The sequence below is a fragment of the Erpetoichthys calabaricus genome, chromosome 3, assembly GCF_900747795.2.
Source record: "Erpetoichthys calabaricus chromosome 3, fErpCal1.3, whole genome shotgun sequence".
NCBI classification, from domain to species: domain Eukaryota; kingdom Metazoa; phylum Chordata; class Cladistia; order Polypteriformes; family Polypteridae; genus Erpetoichthys; species Erpetoichthys calabaricus.
This window is the reverse complement of record NC_041396.2, coordinates 44,058,593-44,085,373: the sequence shown is the minus strand read 5'-3', so window position 1 is coordinate 44,085,373 and position 26,781 is coordinate 44,058,593. Positions and strand designations below refer to the sequence as shown.

The 26,781-nt window shown below is 37.7% G+C and overlaps 1 protein-coding gene across 1 annotated transcript in view; it reads right to left on the bottom strand.

Annotated features, from left to right (window-relative positions):
• Window positions 1–21,338, bottom strand: part of LOC114647972 (chitotriosidase-1-like) — a 29,261-nt gene extending 7,923 nt beyond the window's left edge. Inside the window, exons 1-9 of the mRNA XM_028796710.2 lie at window positions 21,274–21,338; window positions 19,475–19,507; window positions 18,862–19,075; window positions 18,709–18,765; window positions 14,452–14,617; window positions 12,525–12,637; window positions 9,218–9,335; window positions 5,037–5,222; window positions 1,739–1,855 (exon numbers count right to left, since the gene is read on the bottom strand). Of these exons, the coding sequence (XP_028652543.1) occupies window positions 1,739–1,855; window positions 5,037–5,222; window positions 9,218–9,335; window positions 12,525–12,637; window positions 14,452–14,617; window positions 18,709–18,765; window positions 18,862–19,075; window positions 19,475–19,507; window positions 21,274–21,298 (1,029 nt within the window). The 5' untranslated portion in view covers window positions 21,299–21,338. The remainder of the gene's footprint in view (window positions 1–1,738; window positions 1,856–5,036; window positions 5,223–9,217; window positions 9,336–12,524; window positions 12,638–14,451; window positions 14,618–18,708; window positions 18,766–18,861; window positions 19,076–19,474; window positions 19,508–21,273) is intronic.
• Window positions 21,339–26,781: the final 5,443 nt, after the last annotated feature.

Genomic DNA, 26,781 nt, shown 5'->3' with positions numbered 1-26,781 from the left:
TTTTGTCAATATAAGATTCATGGATGCCCTTTTAGAGTTAGCAAAAAGGCATATAAAGGACTCAAAGCCTGCGAGAAATAAAATTCTTTGGTTTGATGAGACCAAAATTAACATAATGTCTGAAGGAAACCAGGAACTACTCATCACCTGTGCAACACCATTCCAACGGTGAAACATGGTGGGGCTTGTTTTTCAGTGACAAGAACTGGGAGACTAGACAGGGTTGAGGGAAAGCTGAAGTACAAACTACATTGAAATCCTTAATAGAAACCTGCTCTAGAGTACTCTGGACCACAGTCTGGGCTGGAGGTTCACCATCCAACAGGACAATGACAGTAAGCACAGAGCAAAAACAGCACAGGAGCAGCTCAAGGAACAATCTGGGAATGTTCTTGAGTTGCCCAGCCAGAAACTGGACTTAACCAAATCAAGCATCCCTGGAGTGACCTGATAATTGCTCCCTACTAATTCTCTCCATCCAGCCTGTAGAGAAGAATAGCAACAAATTCCCAAATCCATGTGTATGAAGCATGTTGCGTCAGACTCAGTAAGACACAAGGCCGTAATTGCAGCCAAAGGTGCTTCAGCTAAATACTAAGTGAAGGTTGTGAATACTTGTGTCAAAGGAATATTTCAGGGGTTTTTTTTTTCATAAATTTGCAAATATTTCTAAAATGTTGTTTTTACTTTGTCATTCTGGGGCATTGAGTGTTACTTGATCAGGGAAAAAAAATAATTTTACATTTTAACAAAATGCTGCAACATAGCAAAATGTGAAAAAGTGAAGGGATCAGAATGCTTTCTGAAGACACTGTAATCACTTTTTAAAATGAATGAAGTCCTAAATGGATCCTTATAGTAATGAGCGAAGCAGAGATGTTTCAGTTTTCATGCTAAATTTCTGAGGTGGGCTGGCGCCCTGCCCGGGGTTTGGTCCTGCCTTGCGCCCTGTGCTGGCTGGGATTGGCTCCAGCACACCCCCATGACCCTGTGTTAGGATGTAGCGGGTTGGACAATGACTGACTGACACTAAATTTCGTTTTGAGAGCAATTTTGAAATTGCGAATTGTGAAACTCACTAAACGTTTTTGGGGGTCTTAAAGGTTTTTTTGAGATGGAAAATATGAATACTGCTCCATAAAGCCTTGTTCACACTTTACCTGTTTACTTGTATTCATTTTTGCAGTTGCCTAATGCATGTAAGCCTCACCACACCAGAAAAATCCATTTTATTTATGCCTCTAATTTATTTTCATCAGCGCTGAGGAGTGCAGAATATTTTTTAATAATGTGACGTGATGCATATTTTCTACATGAAGACACACCAGTACACACCATCATACACACTGCTGTGTTTTCTCCACAGGAAAACTCCCTTGGTTAACTATCAACCGCCTTATTCTATTTGATGATATACAAAAGTGATACCTTATACAATTATATCAGATGTTTGTAAAGCACACTGACTGGCTGAAAATATGTATAGCCATTTGTACTGAAATAAACACACAGATCTTACCCACTTGGACATTAGGATTTGACATAAAAATATGATTTCACATCAGCAGGACAGTTGTCAATCAACAATCCTTCTGTATCAATGGTTGTCATATGAACATGGCTTTCATTGCATTTTTCCAATGCAACTCTTCATATTTAGAGCAACATGACCACCTGATTCTTCCAGAAGTTGACTTTTCACATGATGATTTGATTTGATTTATTACTTTGGGCTTACCTTCAGTTCGATGCTTTTTTGGTTGTCAAATCCAACCCATTGATTACCCTGGACAGCATAAGGGACCTGCAATTGTGGATGCCACCTTGTCTTCTTCAAGTCAAACTCTCTGCAGATCTGAAAGACAATAGACAGATCTTTATTTTCTGTTGTACTATGAATTCAAAGCCAATGAACACTTGCATGTTCCTCTTTATTTAACTAAGTAATCTCTTTATTCTCATTCTGTGTTATTGTGATGATCTTGCAGTTATGGGATATATTAAGAGATGAGATATGGTATAGAAGTCAGATGGAGAACTTTGTTTCTTGGTGCAGAAATAATTCTCTGCAACTTAACATCATAATACTGTACCAAAGAAATGGTTATTGACTTTCGCAGCACCAAAGATCCTTTATGTCTGGTCACTACTCAGGAAGTGGATATGGACATGGTGTACTGCTACAAGTACTTGGGGGTCCACATTAATGACAGGCTGGACTGGTCTCGTAACACAGAAGAACTATATAAATATGGGCTGAGCAGACTTTTTCTTCTTAGGAGGCTGTGTTCCTTTAATGTGGGAAGTAAAATGCTTCATATTTTCTATAGCTCTTTGATAGATAGTACAATTTTCTATGCTATGGTGTGCTAAGCTGGTAACATCACTACAAGAGAGACCCACTGACTCAAAAAGTTAATTAAAAAGGGCAGGCTCAGTTATGGGACACATCTCTGAACCTCCCGAATGTCGTAGCAAAGGAGAGAATTAAAACAAAACCAAGTGCCATCAAGAACAAGGCTGCCTATCCTCTCACTGACCACTAACACTGAGGACTTTCAGCCAATGAATTAATCAGTAAAAGTGTGTCAAGAAAGGGATGGGGGCTCCTTTATACCAACAGTAATATGACTGAACCAGTAACGTCGGACACTGCGCAATAACGTGCAGGAAATACACCTGACTTGAGCATTCATAGTTTTCATACTTTTTCTCTGTAAGTTTAGCATTTGTTTGCTCGGAGGTTGATGTGCTTGCTGTTTCCTGGGTAGCTCTTGTTTTCTCCACCCTAGCGGCCCGCTTCTTTTCTTCTTCCATCGGCATATTTTTGCGTTAAAAATGATTAAGTCAGTGTTTGTGTTGCAATTGCGTAGTACGCTTCCCTTAATTTTTCACTTAAGCTGGCACTTAAGTCTTCAATCTGCCTCAAGAATGATTTAAGATATGAAGAGTTAGAGGAAGTGACGGGCGAATTGTGGTAGGGATGAGTATGGCACCTATACGCAAGTGCCACATGGCCGCCCTGCTGGCCACATCTGAGAGTTGATTCTACAATAAAATAAAATAAAAAAAAAAAAGAGGAATAACCTTGGAGGTCAATCATCACCCAGAAAGCGGATAGTAGATGTCACATAGTATATGTGTACCAAATTTCATGTCACTAGGTCAAATGGTTTGCGAGCTACAGGTAATTTAAAATCCTGGACAGACAAATGGACAGCCTCGGTACCGTATTATATAAGAAGACAGTGCTGCACTGTGACTATAAGTGTGAAGTCTGAAGCTTTTTCTTCTTAATTTTCTTCCTTTTTAGTCGTTCTTGTGTGTGTTCAGAATATAGTTATCTATCTATCTATCTATCTATCTATCTATCTATCTATCTATCTATCTATCTATCTATCTATCTATCTATCTATCTATCTATCACCTAATACTCAGTTTTCTTTCCATACGTTAAAGATCCACAGTACATCTTAGGTTAGTGAGCAATTCTGAATTTCTGCAATAGGCTGGTGTCTTGTCTTGGGTTATTTCCAGCCTTATGCCTGTGGTGGCTTAACCCTTAATAGGATTAAACAGGTCTGATAATGTTATGTTACAAACCTAGGACAAGACATAAGTCTATCTTGCACACATCCATATGGGACCAATTTAGAAACTCAAAATAACCTAATATGCATATTTTTAGGATGTGGAAGGAAAAATAGAGCATTTGTAGAAAAATGCAAAGAAGGGGAGAATATGTGAACTCCACACATATGCATGGACAGATAATACTGCACTATTGAGTCACCTTGCACCCATAGTCTGATAATGTTTTTTGTGATTTAATTGTAAGACACATAACTGAGTTTTTCTTTTAGGGCTAAAAATGACTTTCACCTAATCCTCATATTATTTGTACTTTGACTCATCTTCTTCATGCTGTGGCCTGCTGATCATCTTTATTGCTGCCAACTCAATCAGCTCAGCCCATCTCCACAAGAACATATTCAATACATTTCCTCAGCAATCGTAAAAAAAAATCTTTGTTTTAGTGTTTGTGAAAACGATCTCAAAAGTCCTAAAGAAGATAACAATTAAGCTGAGTCCTCTCAGGTTGGTCAAGGGTAGTGTAACTTTAAAGGTGATACAAGGATTTCATAATACAGTAGATAGATTTTGTCAGGTCATATTAACAGTAAGGTGATCACGCTTCATTTCTATTTAAATTCATCATCACAATGTACTGTAGAAACATGTAAACTCTTCTTACAATATGAAAAAAGTCAACCACACAGCCAAATAGATTTGTGACTTTCTAGAATTCAAAATAGAACATGACGTTGACAATTTATAGAAAACAAACTGGTTGTCAAGAAAAAAATGAGAGACATTGGCATGATACACTAGTAGTTTGCAACAAGGGAAATGTACTGATCACAGAGACTTACCCAAGAAGACTCGAAGCTGCAACTGCTGTCAAAGAGGCTTCTACAATGTACTGGATTAAGGGTAGAAATACTTACATACTCTAATGAGAGATTTCAATATTTTATTTTTTTAATAATTTGCAAACCTTTCTGAAAACATGTTTTCACTTTGTCATTATGGGTTATTGAGGATAGATTGATATACAAAAATGATAAATCATTCCATTTAAAATTCAATCTACAGCACAATAAAGTGTGTAGAAAGTTCAGAATATGAATACTTTCTGAATCCACTGTAATTTTAATAGTCCTCCTTCTCTAACCCAACTAACAGTTAACAGACTTTCAGAGTTTTTATTATTTTGCAAAATCTTCAGTGTGGATACCTTCCCAACATCTACCACTAAACCACTAAAATATGACTTGCTGTCATCTGAAGGTGAGTGTTGTGCTCCAAAGTGCTACCCATGAAAAAATCTTTGTAAATGTAATGTATATTTAGAGAAATCAACATGTTTATTATCCATCTTTCAGAATATTAGCTCACACATTATATAAGGACATAATGTGACTTATTGAACTCTCACTCCAACAATTGTCAAATAGCCTTATCATGGGAAGTACCTCAAAAAAAGCCAATGTTCCTTTGTCTGCTGTGTAATTTCCTTCAGCTCCTGCTCCATTAGCAACCGCACCCACACCATTATCCTTGGGATCAGCCAAAGTATATGTGCGTCCATAAGTTGGGATTCCCAGGAGCATCTTAGATGTCTGTAAGCCAAGGCTCATCCAGTAAGAGATGACAAATTTCTGACAGAAAAACAAGAGGAATGGAGGGCTGAAATTTAAAATTGTAGAAGCTCTGGAGCACTAATAGCAACTTTTAATAATTAATTTTACAGAGTGAGTACAGACCTCTGCTGGAGTACTTGATAGAATTACATAGTAATTTGAGCAAAAAACATCCATCCAAAATATTGATTCATTGAATTTATTAATCTATTTATCTACTCTCAGAGTGCACTTTTTGCATTGCAGAGCCATTTGGATATGGAGCCTATGATGACAGCACGAGACACAAGACCGAGACCAATTTTGAACAGGCCGCCAGTCCTCTGAAAAGGCTTATGTGAACTGTGGCACTCTCAAGCTGTTCCCATACCAAGTGTTCAAATGCATCTTTATACAAAATACAGTAACCCTTTTGGTGGCATCTTCTTTACACAGGCAAGTCTTACCCATATAAACTCTGTCAAGGCGTGTGTCCTCAGTGGTGTGCAGTAGCCTGCAGTCCCAGTACTGCGTAGGTTCTTCTTCATAGGGATTTTAATTAAAGTCTCCATTTAATCAACCATGAACAGCACTGAGATGTGTAAGGAAAACTGACGCACCCACACAGGCACAGAGAGCACATGCAAACTCCACACATGCACCGACTGAGGTAGATTCAGAAAAAGGAATTTTGGAGTTGTGAGGCAGCAGTGTGAAAACAGGAATGGAGATTCATTAATCTACATCATCCTTTACAGCCATCAGGGAACCCTGACCCTGGGGGATTTAATGTCAGATTTATTAGAAATTGAATGGAATGGGTCCTAATCTTCCTCAATCAATTAATTTGATTTTACCCAAAATGTAAAATATTTAGTGGAATAAATTTCTCACACAATAAAATAATAACAGAAACCTGGAACCTATCTAATAAAAAATATGTTCTACAAACAAACAGAACAGGCAATTCGTTTCAAACATGTTTGTCAGAAAAGTGTACAGATCAGCCACTTGACTCTCTAGGACCAAGATCAAGCACTGTTGCTTTACAGAGAGTCAGTCCTGTAGCCAGGGTGGAAATATTGGTTGTCCAATGTACATATTAAATAATAGCAAAGATCAGGACATAAAGAGACCTTACAGAGGAAACATGTGAATCATGAGAATGCTAGCAGAGGACAGAAGCCAGAGAATCTAACATAGTAACAGCAAAACCACCTAAGCCAAGATCTAAGCGCATTTCTAAATAAATGTTACAAAAGGGACCTAATCCATGATTCAATAATTCTTTTCTAATTAAATGCTAGCATTTGCAAAGATTTGTTTGTGGTTTGAATGAATGTGAAAACCTGGACACTAGGTGTTGTCCCTATGTGACTATCTTAAATAGTCCCAGAAGTCACATGCAATGCTGAACGTGAACCGCATGACCGGCAATGGACGTCATTAACCAATGATAAAGATCACATGTGATGATGACCTTGAAATAAATTCTATACAAAATGATGTCATTGAAAAAGTTGACAAAGTAACCGTAAAATTAATAGTAACAAGAAAAACTGTTCAAAAAAATTGAATTACAGTGCAGAAAGGCAAAAAAAGGTCCCAAATTTGAGTTTACAACAGTTGCGGCCTATTTACCTTAATAAAAGCCTGGTTGCTATATCTAAGTCATTTCAACAGATGGCACAGTACAAATTTTTGCTGCAATAAAATGCATTGCAATACAAACATTGGTAATAATGCATTACATTGCTACAAATATCTGTGATATGCCATCTATTGGATTGACAAATGCAGTGCATTTTATTACTACAAGAATTAGACATGGTGCACTATTAATCCTGATGTTTACTTTGTTTGCTTAGATTTCATGGTGGGATAGTCTTGAAAAATGATTCCTCCTTTATCTCAAATGTCACTGACCCAGAAATGAATGAGTAATCGAAAACCTACCCCCACCAACAAATATGTTTTAAACGGGGCCCTAGGAACAACAAACAAACGTGGCCTGCCAATGGCACAGGTTGAAGGGATCAGAAATAGAGACAAAAATGGAGTCACATGAAGAATAGTGAAAGTCGAACTAGCTTCAAACAATGCACTTATACGCCGCTCTACTTTCAAGCCTCCCCACTCATTCTTTTGCCCTTCTTGATTCTTTTATACCATCCATTACAGAGTACACTCATGAACTCATCCATCTGTTCATCCATTAATTTTGTCAAATTATTGTTGTCATGGAGCTGAAGACTATCAAGCAACACTGGGCAGAAAGGTAAGAATTAACCCTAAATGAGATGACAGTTTTATTACAGAATTGTACACAGAACTAATATAACTCACTTATAGCCAATCTAGCATTGACAGTCAACTTGGCAGGCTGCTTTTCCATTATGACAGATAAACAGATCCACTTGTCTTATTCAGTTTTCAAACCCTTTTTTTTCTTGGCACCATTCAAAAGCAATGATGCATTTAGAAAGATCTGAAGTTTGAGTCCGAGTTTTTTCAACTCGAACTTTTCAATTTTAATCATTTTTATTTTCCATCAATATGAGGGAAATTTCCAAATAAATATATCAAGGATTTTGTTTATTATTGACACAATATAAAATGTAAAATTGTCCAGGAAAATGGAATGCTTTTACTATAGGACTTTTTTGTCATTTTTCAAATACACTCCTCCATAATTCCTCTGTCTGTTGAAGAGTTCTGCTCGGTTGTCTAGCATGATGACCTAATTCAGGCCTTCCAAATTTTCAAAGGCATCAATAAAGTTGACTGAGGAGAATTCTTTCAGTTAAATAGTGAACCACCTACATGGGGACACTGGTCACAATTAAGGAGAAGTGCATTTAAGACTTAAACCAGGAAGCACTTCTCTACACAAGTGGGTGTGTGAATATGGCCCAAACTACAGAACCGTGTAATCACAGCAGAAACGTTCATAGCTTTTAAAAAGTAGCCAGATGAGATTTTGGAATATCAATTAGCTAACCAAGAAAGCAATGAATGGTGTTGTTTTATTTATCAAAATTTGCATGTATGCGTTTGTATTTATTAATTCTTAAAATGAATGCAGAATAACTTACAGTTCTATTGTTCCGTTCATTTATTTCATAACATTAATCTGGTTTAATGCACACTTATCAATAGTGAGTAATGCAGCATGTGGGTTTCTGTTAGTTTAGTTTTCATCTCACCACCACTAGTCTATTCTGAAAATGTTCACTGTAACAGTGCCACTTAAATGGTGTGCACCAGCATCAGAGCCAGAATGTCACCATGCTGTCAGCAGTCAGTGCTGATTATCATTGCCAAGAGGTTATTCCAAAAGAAATCTGATTTATTGTCCGGCTTCTTTATTCATCCTGGACTGCAAAGTAAATAATTACTGCACCCCATCATAGACGAGAGAGCTCATTGTTAGAGAGACAGAGAGGTAAGGAGCATGCGATGGTACAGCGCATTGCCACACCCACCACATGACGAACCAACTCAGGACCCCAGATTGGGACCCCAGTGCAGCCATGCAGCGGGTGACACCTCAGCACCACACTAATTCAGATGGAAAGGAACCAGTGTGAGGTTTTTTATGGTGGCTGGAGTGTTAGATATAAAATAATTACTTAAATTGCACTCCATGATTTACCTAAATGCTGCATAGTGATTATATAGATTATATATTATATGTTTAATATCCTGATTTGTGGTGTTCATCAACTTAAGACATCAAATCACAGGTTATCCACAACCAAGTGAGCCCATCTGTGAATATCTTTTATGTCTAAATTTCTACTTACGGTCACTGACTTTGGGAGAATAATTCAAGAAGCACTTTGCCACTGTATAACAGTACATCTCTGTGAGATAATGTTTTCTACTCTAATTACTATTATTTAACTATTAATTACCTATATCATTTCTGTCTCTTAACTGATTTGTGAACAGTGGCATTAGCAAGGCTGTCATTAAACCATAAAGCCATCATTCTTGACATGTTGCAGTCTGGTAATGTCACAAGTACCTACCACATTTAAATTCTTATTATGTTCTTCTGGTTGTTGATCAAATGCGCTGTGATGGCCGGTGACGGGCTCCCCAGAATAATGCAAATCGTAGGTCATGATGTTGACAAAATCTGCATTCCTGAAGAGCAGATAATTGAAAGGGTTAGGAGATTAAGGGCCTAATTGTAAGAGCATTAAATGATAAGTAAAATGTTCATTAAGTCAAGTGCATACAACAGAAGATACCACAGATGAGCCTTGACTTAATATCTTAAATGGTGAAGCCCTTAATGGGCAGAAGTGGTCCCAAGTCAAATAAGAGGTACCAGACACAGCTACAGTATATTGTATGCCATCCATTGGTCTACTGCATTCCAAAATGGGAGTGATATAGGTTTCAAATTTCCCTTTTTAGAGACCTAGACTGATCAGGACATGTTATATTTCTTATTGTCACCAGAAACCAGCTCAGTATTGTGGCGTTGATACATTTCACACCCTTGCTCGATTATGTTTAAATGATCAGTGTACGGCAAGCATTTTTCTGCTTCCCTGAAATTACAAGACATAACATTTAGCAGGTGCTGTTTTTGGAGGCTTATCTAAATACAATTGCTTTATCCTTCCAACAAATAAAAATAAAATGAAAATGTTCAGGTATATTTTAAAAAGTATTTGAATTTAGATCAAGGTTACATTATGCTCAGACTCTGTACTTCATACTGATCATGTGAGCAGCCTCACTCCAGAGTTTCACCTCTAGAAGATGCACAGAAAATAGAAACCTGGGGCCTCATGCATAACGCCGTGCGTACAATTCGCACTATAACTTGACGTAAGCACAAAAGCCAAAATGTGCTTATGCACAGAAAAATCCAGATGCATAAATCTGTGCATTCGCCAACTTCCATATTCTTCCTTCCGCTACAGAAATCCCGGTCAGCGTCAAAAGTAACACTCGTGCACAAGCCTGCTGTCCCGCCCCAACTCCTCCCAGAATTACGCCTCTTTGAATATACAAATCAATATGAATAGCCCTTAAGCTCAGTGTTCTGTGAAAAGGCAATGGCAAAAGTACAAGGAAAAATAGAAGAATTTCAGCGAATACCAAATGGAGGCAAAGAAAAACGTACTATTTGTTGGTATAAACAGTAATATAAGTAACAGAAGGAAGTTGATCGAGTGACATAGCATGTCGGAGAAACTCGAAAGCTCAAGTTCACAAAGTCGCACAGTGCCCGAAATAAAAAAGAAGCTGTCACATATGAAAGTTGGCGTGAAAAGGTGACTCGTAGCCCACCGTCTGAGTGTCATATGAAAGCTTATTAGGATACAGTTAAAAAAAAAAGGCACACAGTGTGAAAAAAATCACGTAGTTTATTTTGTCATTAAAGTAGAACATCATAAACTTTATCTTAAAATCGTTTACTAGTTTCTCAAATCCCATCGTAACTAAAGTAGCACGTTAAATGCTTTGTTTTGTATTTGATCTTATATGTGCTCTATTGTGTGAATCACTACGTGCTCTTCCTCTAACAGGACACAGAATCCATTACATTCATAATATTACAGCTCTCTGAATTATTAAAATACTGAGATGTATACGTGATATCATTTTCATGATGATGAGTTAAAGCATGTTATTAAACATGGGAACATGGTGGCGCAGTGATTGTTCATGTCTTACGCAAGATGCTTGCTGTGCCATGCGCAACCTTCGATGAAATGCTTTATTACAGAAGTAATGTCTTTTTCAAACGTACTAACCCCCAATTCCTGTCCTTACTTTTCTTTCTCCAAATACCCAATCGCCACACAATCATCTCTGTAATAGACGTTAAGCCATCTGTAAGCTTAGAACACAGATTCTTCAAAACTTTTAAAGAACATCGAAATATCTTCGTAATGTTTAATTATTCTATCCATCTATCCTTCCAGTGTCGCGCCAGCCACAGCATGAATACAGCGCAAAGCATGAACAAACCGTGAATGAAGCTCAAGTTTCTCGCTAGCGCTGCGGCACAGTGTAGTTAAAGTTAAAGTTTTATCTGTATAATATTATAAATATATTTTGCTGCATTTCATTCTGCTTTATAAAGTGGCTCAGGTTGTGCAATATTATAACTGTATCATAAGTACAATTACCTCACGGTAACTTGCAAGTACAAACAGTTCTACAAGGAGCACTTGATGGACTGATTGATTGCGTTTATAGTTCTTGGGACGAAACTGTTTGTGAACCGCGAGGTCCGAACAGGAAAGGCTCTGAAGCGTTGGTCGGATGAGAGCAGTTCAAATAGTGAATGGCTGAAGCAGCGTGTGCTTGATGCTATATACCGATAATTCTCTTTCCGATCACTGTAGATCTGTGATTCACACTCAGATACAGTGATATAAATACTCCGAGTGGTGCAGTGAGAGTAATATGGAAAAAGATGATCCGCTGTGGCAACCCTTAATGGGAGCAGCTGACAGAAGAAGAAGAAGGTGCAGTGAGAGTAACAACGCTAAAGCAGCTATGGTATTTAGAATAGTTTGACCATTCTGTGGACCATTATATTGTTACAGGTTAATTACAATCAGATGCATTAAACTAATAAACAATATGCGGTTAATTTCAGTGTATTTATAAAGCCGCGTCAGGAATGTGGATCTAAAAAAGAAAGGGAAACCACACAGGAACAGTAGCACTGCTTTGACGCTGGGTGCTGCCAGTCTGCAAAACCAAGCAGAGAACTTGCGTATGACAGGGTATGAGCTTTCCGTGGAAATGTGCATGGCTTTACGCCAAGTTTAGGTTTTATACATCGTCATTTGAACGTGGAAATGTTCTTACGCAACATTTCTGTGCGTACGCACCATTTATACATGAGGCCCCTGGTGTTTCCCTGTGTCAAAGAGAAGGTCCCATTATGACAGGCTAAGGGCATTGACCTTCATAATAAAGTGCAGATCTTGTCAAAGGCATTGATAAATTTGATCCAGCAGTGTGAGTCTCAGAAGATTTGACTTGTTTTACTCATAAATTTACTCCCATAAATGGGAGTCACAACTGCTATACGATAGATAGATAGATAGATAGATAGATAGATAGATAGATAGATAGATAGATAGATAGATAGATAGATAGATAGATAGATAGATAGATAGATAGATAGATAGATAGATAGATAGATAGATAGATAGATAGATAGATAGATAGATAGATAGATAGATAGATAGATAGATAGATAGATAGATCCTTACCAAAACAAAATAAGACAGATTAAGTTTAGAGAAGTCCAAAAGAAGCTGAAGACGCAACAGCCAGTATAAAATATGGACTAACCTGGAGAGTGAGTTCACCTCATATGAATTGTCCATAATATCTTTTTGGCCAGACACCATAACTGAGATAATGTATGATGAACAATCTTCCTCCCCAAAAGCCTCACGTAACTCCTGTAGAAACATAACATGTCCTTCAGCAAGATTCCAATTGCTCCAGCTCCAAAGTCAATTACAATTAGAGCAAAAAAAAATTTTCCAAGAACAATGCTCCTCTACTTTCCCATTGTTGTCATCATCCTCATTGGTATTGGCCTACCACCAAAAGTTAGATTAAAAGCAGTCTATCCTCCAATTCTTATTCATTTTGATTTTTTTGATTGATTATCATTATTATTCTTTATTTTGCAGACACCCTTATCTAAGGTATCATAACCTAACTTAACATGACAATTTCAATCACATTTAATCCAATTAAGGGTCACATTACTGTCTTGGAGATCTTCCTCAAATCTTTACTTATTCAATTATACTACATAACATATAAACAGAACTACTCTGTCCCAGTTGTGATTCTGATCTTAATCTCATCTTGATTGCCTGCAATGACTAAGCTTTGAAGAAGTGCCGCAGATCAGCGCCTGGCAGACGAGCCTACCACAGGGCCTGGTCGGGCACAGCCTTAAAATGTAAGGTGGAACTGCCTTCCTGTGGGCCCACCACCTGAAGCAAGAACAGGGGCCATGTGCAATGTGACCTGGGTGGCAGTCAAAACTAGAGGCCTTGGTTGACAGGAACCCAGACACAAAAAATGACTCCCAAGGCATTGAAAGTCATCTCTCTTTTTGGGTGAGGTGGAGAGCTACCTGTAGTTGGGCTCACATCCACCCACTTGCTTGGTTCTGGAACCAAACCCCTTGAAAGAGGCTGGATTCTCCTTTGGAATTGCTCAGGGGAAATGTGTTGGGCAGGAGTGGGCTTCTTATTTAGATTGATGGCATGTTGGAATGAGAGGGCTGCATTTGTGTGGTTGAAAAAGTACCAGGCTTTCTTGGATTCACTGGAGGGGATCCTGGAAAGGGTCTCAGATGGGGACTCAACAGTTCCCAACAGGAGACTTCAACTCCCACGTGGGTAATGATAGAGACACCTGGAGAGGAGTGATTGGGAGGAATGGACTCCCTGATCTAAACCCAAGTGGTGTTTTGCTATTGGACTTCTATGCTAGGCATGGTTTGTCCATAATAAACACCATGTTTCAGCAAAAGGTGGCTCATAAATGTATTCTGAACCAGAGAACCCTAGGCCAAAGATCTTTGATCAATTTTATAATCATCAGATTTGTGGCTATGTGTTCTGGATACTTGGGTGAAGAGAGGTACAGAGCTGTCGAATGATCTCTACCTAAGTGTGGGAGAAGTTTGGAGAGATCATGGAGAGTGACTATCGATCTGGCTCAAAGCGGTTCTGGCAAACCATCAGGTAGCTCTGAAAGGGAAGGCAGGAGTTCACCCAGGATGTTCTCAGTAAGGGTGGAACACTTTGAGGAGCGCCCTAAACCCGATGGTCACACCCTTTGTGAAGGAGATAGAGCCAGAAGCTGATGCGGATCAATGCCAAGTTCCCTGAGGGAGGTCACTGAGGCAGTTAAGCAGCTCTGCAGTGGCAAGGTTGTGGTGGATGAATGAGATCCATCTGGAAATGCTGAAGACTCAGGACATTGTTGGGCTGTTCAATGTTGTGTGGTCATCTGGAGCTGGGCCTCTGGAGTGACAGACCAAGGTGGTGGTCCCCATTTTTAAAAAGGTGGAAAAGAGGTTGTACTCCCACTATATTAATTAAATTAATATATAGCATGTAACATACAGCACATCTCTTTGGCAGCACTTAATACAGGTGATTAATCCTTCGCCAGGAAAGATTAATGACTTCTTTATATTTTTATAAACAGACCGCAAACAAAAGAATGTAACTGATGATTGACTCACTTCAAGCAACTCAGAAAAGCGTTGTTTGTCAATTGAAGGACTTCCTCTTTTTGCAGGGTGCATCCAGTTGAGATCAAGCCCATCAAACTTATACATCTGCAGGAAGTCAACCACTGATTTGATGAAAACTGCTCGGTTTTCCTTAGTGGAGACCATTTTGGAGAATCTGCAAGAGTTAATATGCATATAGAACATTACAGGTCCAGGGAACTCTCACGTAGTCAGTTTCTCACCATGTGTTACTTCCTAATCATTATCAAGAAGAGACATCCCATGAATCTTGTTGTTAGACAGCAGATTTTCCATATTTTTTAATCGTCTGTGCAAAATCTGCTTTATATTTTCACTAAACAGTGGATATTTTAACTTATTGTAAAGTAACATCTGGCACAGACATTTTCTCCCTCCATAATATTCAATATGGAAATTAAGGGGACACGTAGTTAGGACTGAAGCCAGGAAGCACTTCTTTATACAATGAATTGTGGGAATCTGGAAGAAACTACCAAGACATGTAGTTGAAGCAGAAACCTTGACAGCCTTTAAGAAGTATCTGGATGAGATATTGAGACATCTTTGCTATCAATGAGCTTAATGGACCAAGTGGTCTCCTTCAGTTCTTATGTTCTTATATATGTTCAACAGTTTTGTTTAGTATTCATTTAGTATGGTGTTATACCTGTCCACCTCTGACAATCCAAAGATGAGTGTATTAAGTTGACAGATATTTCCAGTTTGGGCCTGTGTGATAGTGTGTGTGGGTTTGGAGGAAGACTGACACCCCACCCAATTCTTGTGCCCAATTCTGCTGTGATAAGCTCCAACTGCTCTATGACCCTGAACTGGATGAAGAAGATTGACTGGTATGTCAAATGATTCTTCTTCTCCAGTAATTTAATCATAAAATACAGCTCTTCACTTTTGTTATTTCAGATAGTCTTAGAACCAAAGTATGTTTTATTAACTTTGATGAAATTAGGCTAAAATGTTTACATATATCCACCAAAATTCAGAATAAAAATATAATGAAGCATATAATATAGTTTAGCATCATGGGTTGCCTGGTTAAGACCAGAACTGCAGAATAAAATGGCAACTATGACATAAATAGATAAAAGTCCAAATGAGAATAAGACACATTATTATTCCAGGCCAGAAAATGGAATACCCCACGGGGCAGATGCTCTTTCTTTAAAGAATACCCCAGGTGTAATTACTTCAGGGGCACATAGAAAAGAAAATGGCATTCAGGGACAGAATGTATTTAATAGATCAAAAAGTGACATCAGAGAGGAGGTACAGTGCACTACAGTGTCTGGACTGCTGCGGCATATTACATTGAAACACTTGAAAAATTGGAAGAATTTTGACAAGAACAGACCATTCAGCCTAACAAAACTCGCCAATGCTATTCGCCCAGTTGGATGGTGTCTGTAAACTGCTTAAGATCTCACCACAGATGTTATATGGGTTTTATGTCTGGGCTTTGGCTGGACCACTCAAGGAGAGTCAGAGACTTGTCTCAAAGCCACTTCAGTGTTGTCTTGGCTGTTGTCTTGGGTCATTGTCATGCTAAAAGATGAATCGTCACCCCAGTCTGAGGTTGTGTGCATTCTGAAGCCCTTTTCTTCCTTTCAGTATTTTACTTTATTCATTCTTTCCTCAATTCTGACAAGTATCCCTGTTGTTGCAGCAGAGAAGTGCCATGATGCTACCACCACCATGCATGACCATAGGAATGGTGTTAGGTTGGTGGTGAGCAGTTACCGATCTTCACCAGAAATAGTGCTTGGAGTTCTGCAGAAAGTGTTCAATTTTTCTCTCATTAGGTCAGAAAGTCTTTTTCCTCAGGATCTCTGAGTCCTTTAAATGCCATTTGATAAACTCCCAGCAGGAGTTAGCCATAGTACCATAAATACCTGATTGATGGAGTGTTGCTGAAATGGTCATACTTTCAATAGGTTATTCCATCTTAGGAGATGACTTCTGAATCTCTTTGTACTGTGTTCATTGTGTTCTTGGTCACATCCATGACCATGGCTCTTCTGGCCTAGTTATTCAATTTGACCAGACAGCCCAGTCTAGGAAGAGTTCTAATGGTTGCAAACTTTCATTTTCTGTTTTCCTGTTTTTATACTCTATGACACTTTAGTTTATGTACTACAAAAAGGCATCTATTATTCATATAACAAGACCTTAACTAAGGCTTCTTTACTTTTTAATAACACTTACAAAGCATCAGTAAAATGATTATTCATCTGTGCAATGCAACCTACTAAAATAAAGTCACCTTGGAACAGCCAGAAGTGTTTTAAATGAGACGCATGTCTCTTGATACTGCAAACTTCAATATATAGTATAATCTTTCATATTCATAAGTAATTTTACCAGCAAATCAAATGCCACACTGCACAGGGATGTGTAACCACTTTACTGATGCTTTGTAAGTGTTATTAACACCGAAAGAAGCATTTGTTAAGGTCTGGTTACATAAGAGTAAATGAATCACAGATGCCTTTTTGCAGTACCTGAACTAAAGTGTTGTTACCTTATACTCTTGCTCTGATCTTCTGTACGCCTCACTGCAATTTGATCAAACAGGTCTACAGAGAGTTCCTTGAACTTCATGGCTTAGTTTATGTCCTAACATACACCTGTATATACACAGGTATGTGCCTTTTTAAATAATGTCCAATTAACTTTTGCTTGCCACAGCTGTGCTCCAATCACGTTCTGGAAACATCTCAAAAAGAACTGAAACAAATAGGATGGACCTGACTACCAATTTAGAGAGCTACAGCAAAGGGTCTGAACACTTATATAACTGAACGATTATAATTTTTGATTTTTAATACATTTGCTAACCTTTTCACTTTGTCATTTTCAGTTATTGGGTGTAGATTGAGCAAAAACAGCAAATTTATCACTTTAAAGTTAAATCTACAACACTATAAAGTGTGCAGAATGTGAAGTGTTTTGAATACTTTCTGAACCCACTTATACTGTATATTCAAACATACACTCATATACTGTATATATATCTTTGTTGTAATTTAAATATGATGTATACCAGCTTCTTACCTATTATAAATGCAGACTACTATCAATTAAGTGACTAAAATGTTGAATAGAATTTGAATAGAAAAAAAGTTGAACAGAGTTGAATAGAAACAAAATTGAATGTATGTCACTAATGGACATAGGACATTTACTCAACAGAACTATAATTGTGCTATTAGAAACATCTTATGCACAAGTGGCAGCAATGAAGCACATCATCAAATGCCCCAATTCAATAGTGTTAATTGGGCGGGCATACAAAATATAGTGTAAAGCACCAACAGCTAGTCATTGATAAAGTTCCTCTCATTATCTTCTTACATTTTAGGTCAGAGGAATGGTGATGGTGCAGGAAGGAGAGTTGGCAAAAGTGGATGAGTTTAAATACCTGGGATCAACAGTACAGAGTAAGAGGGAGTATAGAAGAGAGGTGATGAAAAGAGTGCAGACAGAGTGGAGAAGAGTGTCAGGAGTGATTTGTGACAGATGGGTATCAGCAAGAGTGGAAGGGAAGGTCTACAGGACGGTAGTGAGACCAGCTATGTTATATGGGCTGGAGACAGTGGCACTGACCAGAAAACAGGAGACAGAGCTGGAGGTGGCAGAGTTAAAGATGCTAAGATTTGCACTGGGTGTGACGAGGATGGACAGGATTAGAAATGAGGACATTAGAGGGTCAGCTCAAGTTGGATGGTTGGGAGACAAAGTCAGAGAGGCAAGATTGTGTTAATTTGGACATGTGCAGAGGAGAGATGCTGGGTATATTGGGAGAAGGATGTTAAGGATAGAGCTGCCAGGCAAGAGAAAAAGAGGAAGGCCTAAGAGACTAACTACAAAGAGGACTATTTCATTTATGTTAGGTAGAATGCCCAGAGGGGACTGGGCAGTCTCGTGGCCTGGAACCCCTACAGATTTTATTTTTTTCTCCAGCTTTCTGGAGTTTTTTTTTGTTTTTTCTGTCCACCATGGCCATCGGACCTTACTCCTTTTCTATGTTAACTAATGTTGTCTTATTTTACTTTCTTATTTTGTCTTTTATTTTTCCTTTCTTCATTATGTAAAGCACTTTGGCTACTTTTTGTATGAAAATGTGCTATATAAATAAATGTTGTTGTTGTTGTTGTTGCAAGAGAAGGTTTATGGATGTGGTAACTGGGAGATAATGAATTGACAAAAGGTAAAAAAATAGAAGGTTACCTTTCGCTGCCAAAATTCCAGCCTCCAACAGATATCAGTGTTTTCAGTTTGGGATTCCTAAAAAGAAAACAGTAAGGCAATTATCTGAATTGCTCACAATGGTACAGTTTCATAAAGCAGTATGATTGGTTATTTCTATTGAAAGAAACTTACTTTAACTTCAGGTCGTTGACTTCTTTATAACGTGCCACCTCATATATGTGGTTCGGTTTCAAAAGAAAGTTGTCACCGAACATTGCACTGCTGTAGATGATGTGCGTGCAGAGATCCGGGTTGATATTTTGAGGCTGGAATTGTGCAATCCCAGGCCTACTCAGGGACCAAGTTGTGTAATAGCAAACAAGCTTATAGCTTTCATCTGCATTAACTGGAGAGAGGAAGAGCGTCACAATCCAGCTTTCCTATAAAAAGCTCCATCACTTTGAACACTTTCAAACTATTCATAACACCATAATCATATGTTTATAGAGTAGTCTTTGTGTTACCTCTTAAATTTTACATTTTTTCTCTACTCAGTTTTGACACATGTGATGCTGTGTTGTTCCACATGCCAAAGAATGAAGTCTCCATTCTAAACTGCTGCTATCTAAAGCATCTTCACATTAAAATGCAAACACAGTCAAACAAGCAATCTTGATTAAATTGTAAAGCAATTTGCACTTTATCACTTTTATGTTATGCATCTCTTCAAAAAGATGTCGCATGTATTCATAACAACACCACTCTAGAAATGATGAAGACGAGAGAAAACAGCTTTAACACTCACCCCAGTAAAGTTTCAGGAATAAAAGCCCTGTGACTAAATTGGAGAAAAAAAAAATTAAACAACGATAAAGAAAAAAACGATAATATCAGCAGAAGCAGTTCAAAAATCACATTAATTATTTAAAGTTACAAAGCTCTAATGATGTTGGCCTTATATAGCCAAGAAAATCCTTTAAAGAACTCTACCAAAAACAGAATTAAGAAATATAAAGACCTACACTTTGTGTTACTTGTTTTTACTTTTCCATATAAATTTTACTTGTGTTTACATCTTTTAATCTTTCAGTTAAATCAAGCCAGCAGCATCCAAAGAAAGGCAGGAACTAACCATGGACAGGGTACCATTCCTCACACCAGTCTGCACACACACACATTCACACTCAGTCTTTGATTCCAGTTTAGTGATGCCAGTGAGTTTAACTTGCAAGTCTGAGGGGTCCTTTGGAGAAGGAACAATGGAGAACTGGGAAAATACCAGGACATTTGAAACATGCGCACATTTCATAGTCACGGCAACCAGCCTGAGTTTTTAAAGCTAAGACTCTGCAACTGTAAGCCACTGGGCACCCAGTACTGACTCACCGTACAGAATTAACAGCAATACGTCACATAGAGCATTTAATGGCATTCCCAAGGAAATGCATGACTACAATATAGTGACAGAAACAGAATAAAAACTATACTTTAAGAAAAAAATGAGGCCAAAGCTGACCAACACAAGAATGCACTTGGTAGAGATCAGATCAAATACAAAGTGAAAACTGGGAAATCTAGTGAGGCAAAAGAAGATGGACCAGAACAGAATTCACTTCAAGAAGAGGCAAGAAGAGTTAAAAAAAGTGAGAATGATAAGGTAAAGCTTTCAGCCTGTTTAATTGTAAGCAGTGAGGGAACATTACAGAGTTGTGTTCTACTAGAACATGTTTTTTTTAAAATCAAGTGTTAAATAAACATATAATTAAACCACCCTTTTTACTCTAAGGCCTCAAATATGTAGTAAATAATGTCAAGCTTGGGTCACGGAGTTGTACAAGAGATAGGAAGGCATAACCTGGTAACCAAGGGAAAAATAACTTTGGACATGGGCAATCATCTGTCTTTAGCTCCCTTCTTCAGATTAAAGGAACACGAAGGTTCAGCAGCTGGGAATCAGCAGCTGGGAATCAACAGCTGGGGCAGATGTAGGAGAGGAGACCACCCTTATGATAACTTCAAGGTTTTGAATATTTGATTGTTTTTATTAAAGGTATGTTTTCACTATGAAAGGTACTACAGTATAGGAATAGGAACAGTTCAGAAAGACAGACAGATAGATAGATAGATAGATAGATAGATAGATAGATAGATAGATAGATAGATAGATAGATAGATAGATAGATAGATAGATAGATAGATAGATAGATAGATAGATAGATAGATAGATAGATAGATAGATAGATAGATTCTGCAAAAAACAGGAACAGTTCAGGTAGATAGATAGACACTGTACAGATGCCTGATTAGTACAGAATACCAGAAATTTTGCTTTTTTGTATATTCGCAGACAAGCTGAGTGAAGTTTAGTGGCAAATGTTTTGGAGAAGCTCGATAAATCTATTTGTACCCACTTTATTCAGTTTGCAGTCATGGGACCTAATATCAAGTTAGAAAAAAACTGACAAAAATGAGAAGATTTAAAAAAAAAGCATATTTTATATATATTTTCATCTTCCATAAAAACTTCTGTTTAAAGGGACTTTTAGAAAAGGAGAGTCAGTGAAAGTGAAAAAAGCAAAGTCTTAAAGATAAATACATCAGTACCTGTGAGCAGATGTCTTCCTCCCATGGTGTCAATGTAAGAGGTGTTTCATGGCTGCCCTGCTTTTATGCATAGGTTTCGAAATAATTGGTTGACTCATTTCACAGCACTGAAGGGGTGAACGGCCGTTTACATGGGTGGGCAGCTAACGCCTATATTGTTTCATTGTGTTGCAATTTTTCTCTTCCCCTTGCACCATTAACAGTTAATTTTATTTTTCAGAAATGATATGGTCAGCACTGAACTTACATAGCTAAAGCGTTATTCAAGCTTTCTGATTATAATACCTTCTTTTTCGGGGGTAAATATTCTTCAGCACATTATTTTTAAAATCATAACACCATAAAAATTCTCTTATATTATATTTGATCCATGTTACTATATTATGCGTCCTTGTATGCCTCCAAGTAATCATCACTCTCTTTGATTATTCCCATGTATGCCCCAGGAACCACAGATCATGTTCAAAGCAAAATAATTAGCTTGGATTTAAGAAATTAACTATTTCCCAGCCTCCCTGGGGCACAGACTTCATTTTGTTAAGCCTTTACCAAAAAACGTGGCATTTACTAAGAAGTTTAATATATTTTGTACATGACCCTGAAATCTAGACAATATTCAAGCACATAGGATTATTTGTGACCATTGGACTCATTTTATACACCAGTACAATTTAAAAGCACAGTGCATAGCAAAATGAAATCCTTTCTTTAGTTTTTAATTATGATACTAGGAGAGCAACCATGCTGTATGTCTGTAGGTTTTAATTGCAGTCAATAATTCAATCAGAGAGGAATACCAACACTTAAATGAATATTACATACTTTGTAAAGTGGATTTAGAGAATAAGCAGACCCCTTCACTTTCTGCACACTTAATTATGTTGTAGATTTATTTTCAAATGGATAAATTTGCCATTTTTGCCCATCATTCTACACTCAATCACCCATAATGACAAGTAAAAACATATTTTCAGAAAGGTTTGCAAAATTATTAAAAATCAAAAATTGAATTCAGAGCCTTTGCTGTGCACTCCAAATTGTGGTCAGGTGAATCCTGTTTGCTTTAATTATGCATGAGATATTCATCGAACTGAATTGATTGGATTATCATTTCATTATCATTTAGAAAGGCATGCATCTGTGCATGTAAGGTCCTACAATTCACACTGCATGTCATTACAAATACCAAGACTTGAAGTCCAAGGAGCTCCCTGTAGACCTTTGTGATCAAACTGTGGTGGGGCAGAGATATAAAACTATTTCTAAAGCTCTGAGTGTTCCTAGGCGCAAAGTGGCCTCAGTGTGAAATGTCACTTGTGAAATGGAAGAAGTTTGGAAACACCAAGACTCTTCCTAGAGTTGGCTGTCTGACAGATCAGAGTAACCAGGCAAGAAGAATCTCGGTCAGGGTGGTGACCAAGAACCCAACAGAGCCTCAGAAGTCCTATGTTGAGATGGGGAGGACCTGTTGGAAGGACAAACATCTCAACAGCACTCTACCAATTAGACAGGGAGAGATAAAAACTTTATTTAGGTTTTTATTTCAAGTGAATAGTTATGTGATCAATCTGTTTTATATTTGTAACTAGCAAAATACCCGCGCTTCGCGGGTTAAAGAGGTTATGTAAACATTTATATATACATAAACATATACAGTAATTCCTCCTCCATCGCGGGGGTTGCGTTCCAGAGCCACCCGCGAAATAGGAAAATCCGCGAAGTAGAAACCATATGTTTATATGGTTATTTTTATATTGTCATGCTTGGGTCACAGATTTGCCCAGAAACACAGGAGGTTGTAGAGAGACAGGAACGTTATTCAAACACTGCAAACAAACATTTGTCTCTTTTCAAAAGTTTAAACTGTGCTCCTTGACAAGACAGAGATGACAGTTCTGTCTCACAATTAAAAGAATGCAAACATATCTTCCTTTTCAAAGGAGTGCAAAGCAAGCAGTCAAAAAAAAAATCAATAGGGCTTTTTGGCTTTTAAGTATGCGAAGCACCGCCGGTACAAAGCTGTTGAAGGCGGCAGCTCACACCCCCTCTGTCAGGAGCAGGAAGAGAGAGAGAGAGAGCCACAGAAAATCAATACGTGCCCTTTGAGCTTTTAAGTATGCGAAGCTCCGTGCAGCCTGTCCTTCAGGAAGCAGCTGCACACAGCCCCCCTGCTCACACCCCCCTACGTCAGCGCAAGAGAGAGAGAGAGAGAGAGGAAGAGAGAAAGTAAGCTGGATAGCTTCTCAGCCATCTGCCAATGAAATCAACTGGGCAAACCAACTGAGGAAGCATGTACCAGAAATTAAAAGACCTATTGTCCGCAGAAACCCGCGAAGCAGCGAAAAATCCGCGATATATATTTAAATATGCTTACATATAAAATCCGCGATGGAGTGAAGCCGCGAAAGGCGAAGCGCGATATAGCGAGGGATCACTGTATACATATATACATATCTACATATACACATATCTACATATACATATACAGTAATCCCTCGCTATATCGCGCTTCGCCTTTCGCGGATTCACTCCATCGCGGATTTTATATGTAAGCATATTTAAATATATATCGCGGATTTTTTGCTGGTTCGCGGATTTCTGCAGACAATGGGTCTTTTAATTTCTGGTACATGCTTCCTCAGTTGGTTTGCCCAGTTGATTTCATACAAGGGATGCTATTGGCAGATGGCTGAGAAGCTACCCAACTTACTTTTCTCTCTCTCTCTCTTGCGCTGACTTTCTCTGATCCTGACGTAGGGGGATTGAGCAGGGGGGCTGTTCGCACACCTAGACTATACGGACGCTCGTCTAAAAATGCTAAAAGATTATCTTCACGTTGCTACCTTCTGTGCAGCTGCTTCCTGAAGCGACATGCTGCACGGTGCTTCGCATACTTAAAAGCTCGAAGGGCACGTATTGATTTTTGATTGAAAAACAAACTCTGTCTCTCTCTATCTCTCTCTCTTTCTCTGCTCCTGACGGAGGGGATGTGAGCTGCCGCCTTCAACAGCTTTGTGCCGCGGTGCTTCGCATACTTAAAAGCCAAACAGCCCTATTGATTTGTTTGCTTTCCTATCTCTTTCTGACAGGCTTTGCTCCTGACGCGCACTCCTTTGAAGAGGAAAATATGTTTGCATTCTTTTAATTGTGAGACGGCACTGTCATCTCTGTCTTGTCATGGAGCACAGTTTAAACTTTTGAAAAAGAGACAAATGTTTGTTTGCAGTGTTTGAATAACGTTCCTGTCTCTCTACAACCTCCTGTGTTTCTGCGCAAATCGGTGACCCAAGCATGATAATATAAAAATAACCATATAAACATATGGTTTCTACTGCGCAGATTTTCTTATTTCGCGGGTGGCTCTGGAACGCAACCCCCGCGATGGAGGAGAGATTACTGTATATACATATACACATCCACATATACATATATATATACATATACAAATTTACATATCTACATATATATATATATATATATATATATATATAAATATAGACATACATATATACATACATACATACATTCACATATGAGAAAAAAGGACGCACTATCTTTGATATATGCACATACTATATCGACAGGACACACATTCAACTGGGACAACGTAAAAGTCAAATTTAAGGCCAGTACTAAAAGTGCCAGAGAGTTGGCCGAGTCTTGGCTATCAGATGAAAACGCCATCAACAGACACTTGGACATAAATCCAGCATATGCCAACTTAAGAAAGGACATGTACACAATAATTAAACTATACAAACCCCCGATCATACTGACTTAGTCACCTCCACCCACCCCCTCACTGAATGTGTTGCTATATATTGCCTTTGATTCTTGTAAGTCTAAGCATTATCCTCTGATGAAGACCCCTAATAGGGGTTTAAAGCTCAGGAATAAAAAACTATTTTATGATACGTGATTCGTTTTTTCTCCCTTCGTGGATCTCCAGCTGCAAATATATATATATATATACTGTATATATACATATCTACTTATTGGCTCCTGTATTTAGGATATAGCGGGTTGGATAATGGATGGATGGACATCTGTATGCATAGCCCTATTTGCCCGTTTTCGTTTTTTTTCTTTCTTCAGTAATATTTCAGCAAACCCGGAGCTTGTCAGTTCAAATCCTGGTACTGACACCACTGTGTGACCCTGAGGAAGTCACTTCACCTGCCTGTGCTGCAAAAAACAAAAGTAATGTAACAAATTGTACCTCAGATGTTGCAAGTTGCTGGAATAAAGGCATAAGTAAAATAGATAAATATGTATTATACACATAGGAAGTATTCATTTATTTTCAGTCAAGTCATCTGCAGCAAACCTTTATAAATGAGAGTTTCTCCTTTTTAGATAGTGCAAACTGTTTCTTCTTCATTGAGGTTTTCTCTTGGAGAGCTTTTTTCATTTCATTGAAAATTAAAGCAGCAGCTGCCAAAATATGTAGCTTTCTTATCAACATTGTGTAAAATAACTTTATAAAGTAACATAAAAAGTTTAAATACTGGTTATCCTTTTACACTAAAATATTACTAAAGAGATACAAAAAAAGTAAAATGCATATGTTCTTTTTCTTTAAGGAGATTTAATATTACTGAAGAAAGAAAAAAAAAACTAAAACAGCCAAATGGGGCTATGCATACAAACTTAAAAGGTTTAAATAAAACAGAAATATACACTTTTATTTTTACTTGCTTAACTTGTGGAGGGTGTATCCTGTAGCAAAGCCCTAACTTTTTTTGTGAAAGCCCGTTTCAGTCAATAAGTCTTAAAAACAGGTGTAAAGATATTGACAATAAGCTACACAAACCCACCAAGACATGGAATCGTTTAAATCAAGTATCATTACATCTTCCTTTCTTAAAGAGAAGTAAGGCAGTACTTATAAGCTTACATATTTATATATATATATATAGACATACATACATATATATATATATATATATATATATATATATATATATCTATGTATATCTATGTATATCTATCTATCTATCTATCTATATATATATATATATATATATATATATATATATATATATATATCTATATATACATAAATATATATATATATATATATATATATATATATATATATATATATATATATATATAAATCCCCCGCGAAGTACTGCTTTTAAATTTTTATTAAGAAGAAAAGCTTTTTAAATTGAGGGAAAATATCCCAATAGCAATTTGTTAAGGATCTGTTTTTTTGTGAAGCAGCCTTAACACAGCTTTTCCGCTGTTTTATAAACGAACGCCATATAAGGTCTTCCTTTTTCCTTGCTTCGCCAAGGAAGGAGCCTTTTTATTAAATCCAAGGGTTCTTCGCTTTTTTTTTTTGTTTGTTTATTACAATTGTTATAGTTCTGTTTGTATACGACGTTGTCAGTTCAGCACTCAGGTTGTAATATGACCAAGCTGTGCAAGCTTACTGTTAAGAATGCAACGTATAGTTGTACATGAGAAAAGCAATCTTGCCTCAAATCAATGGCAACCTTT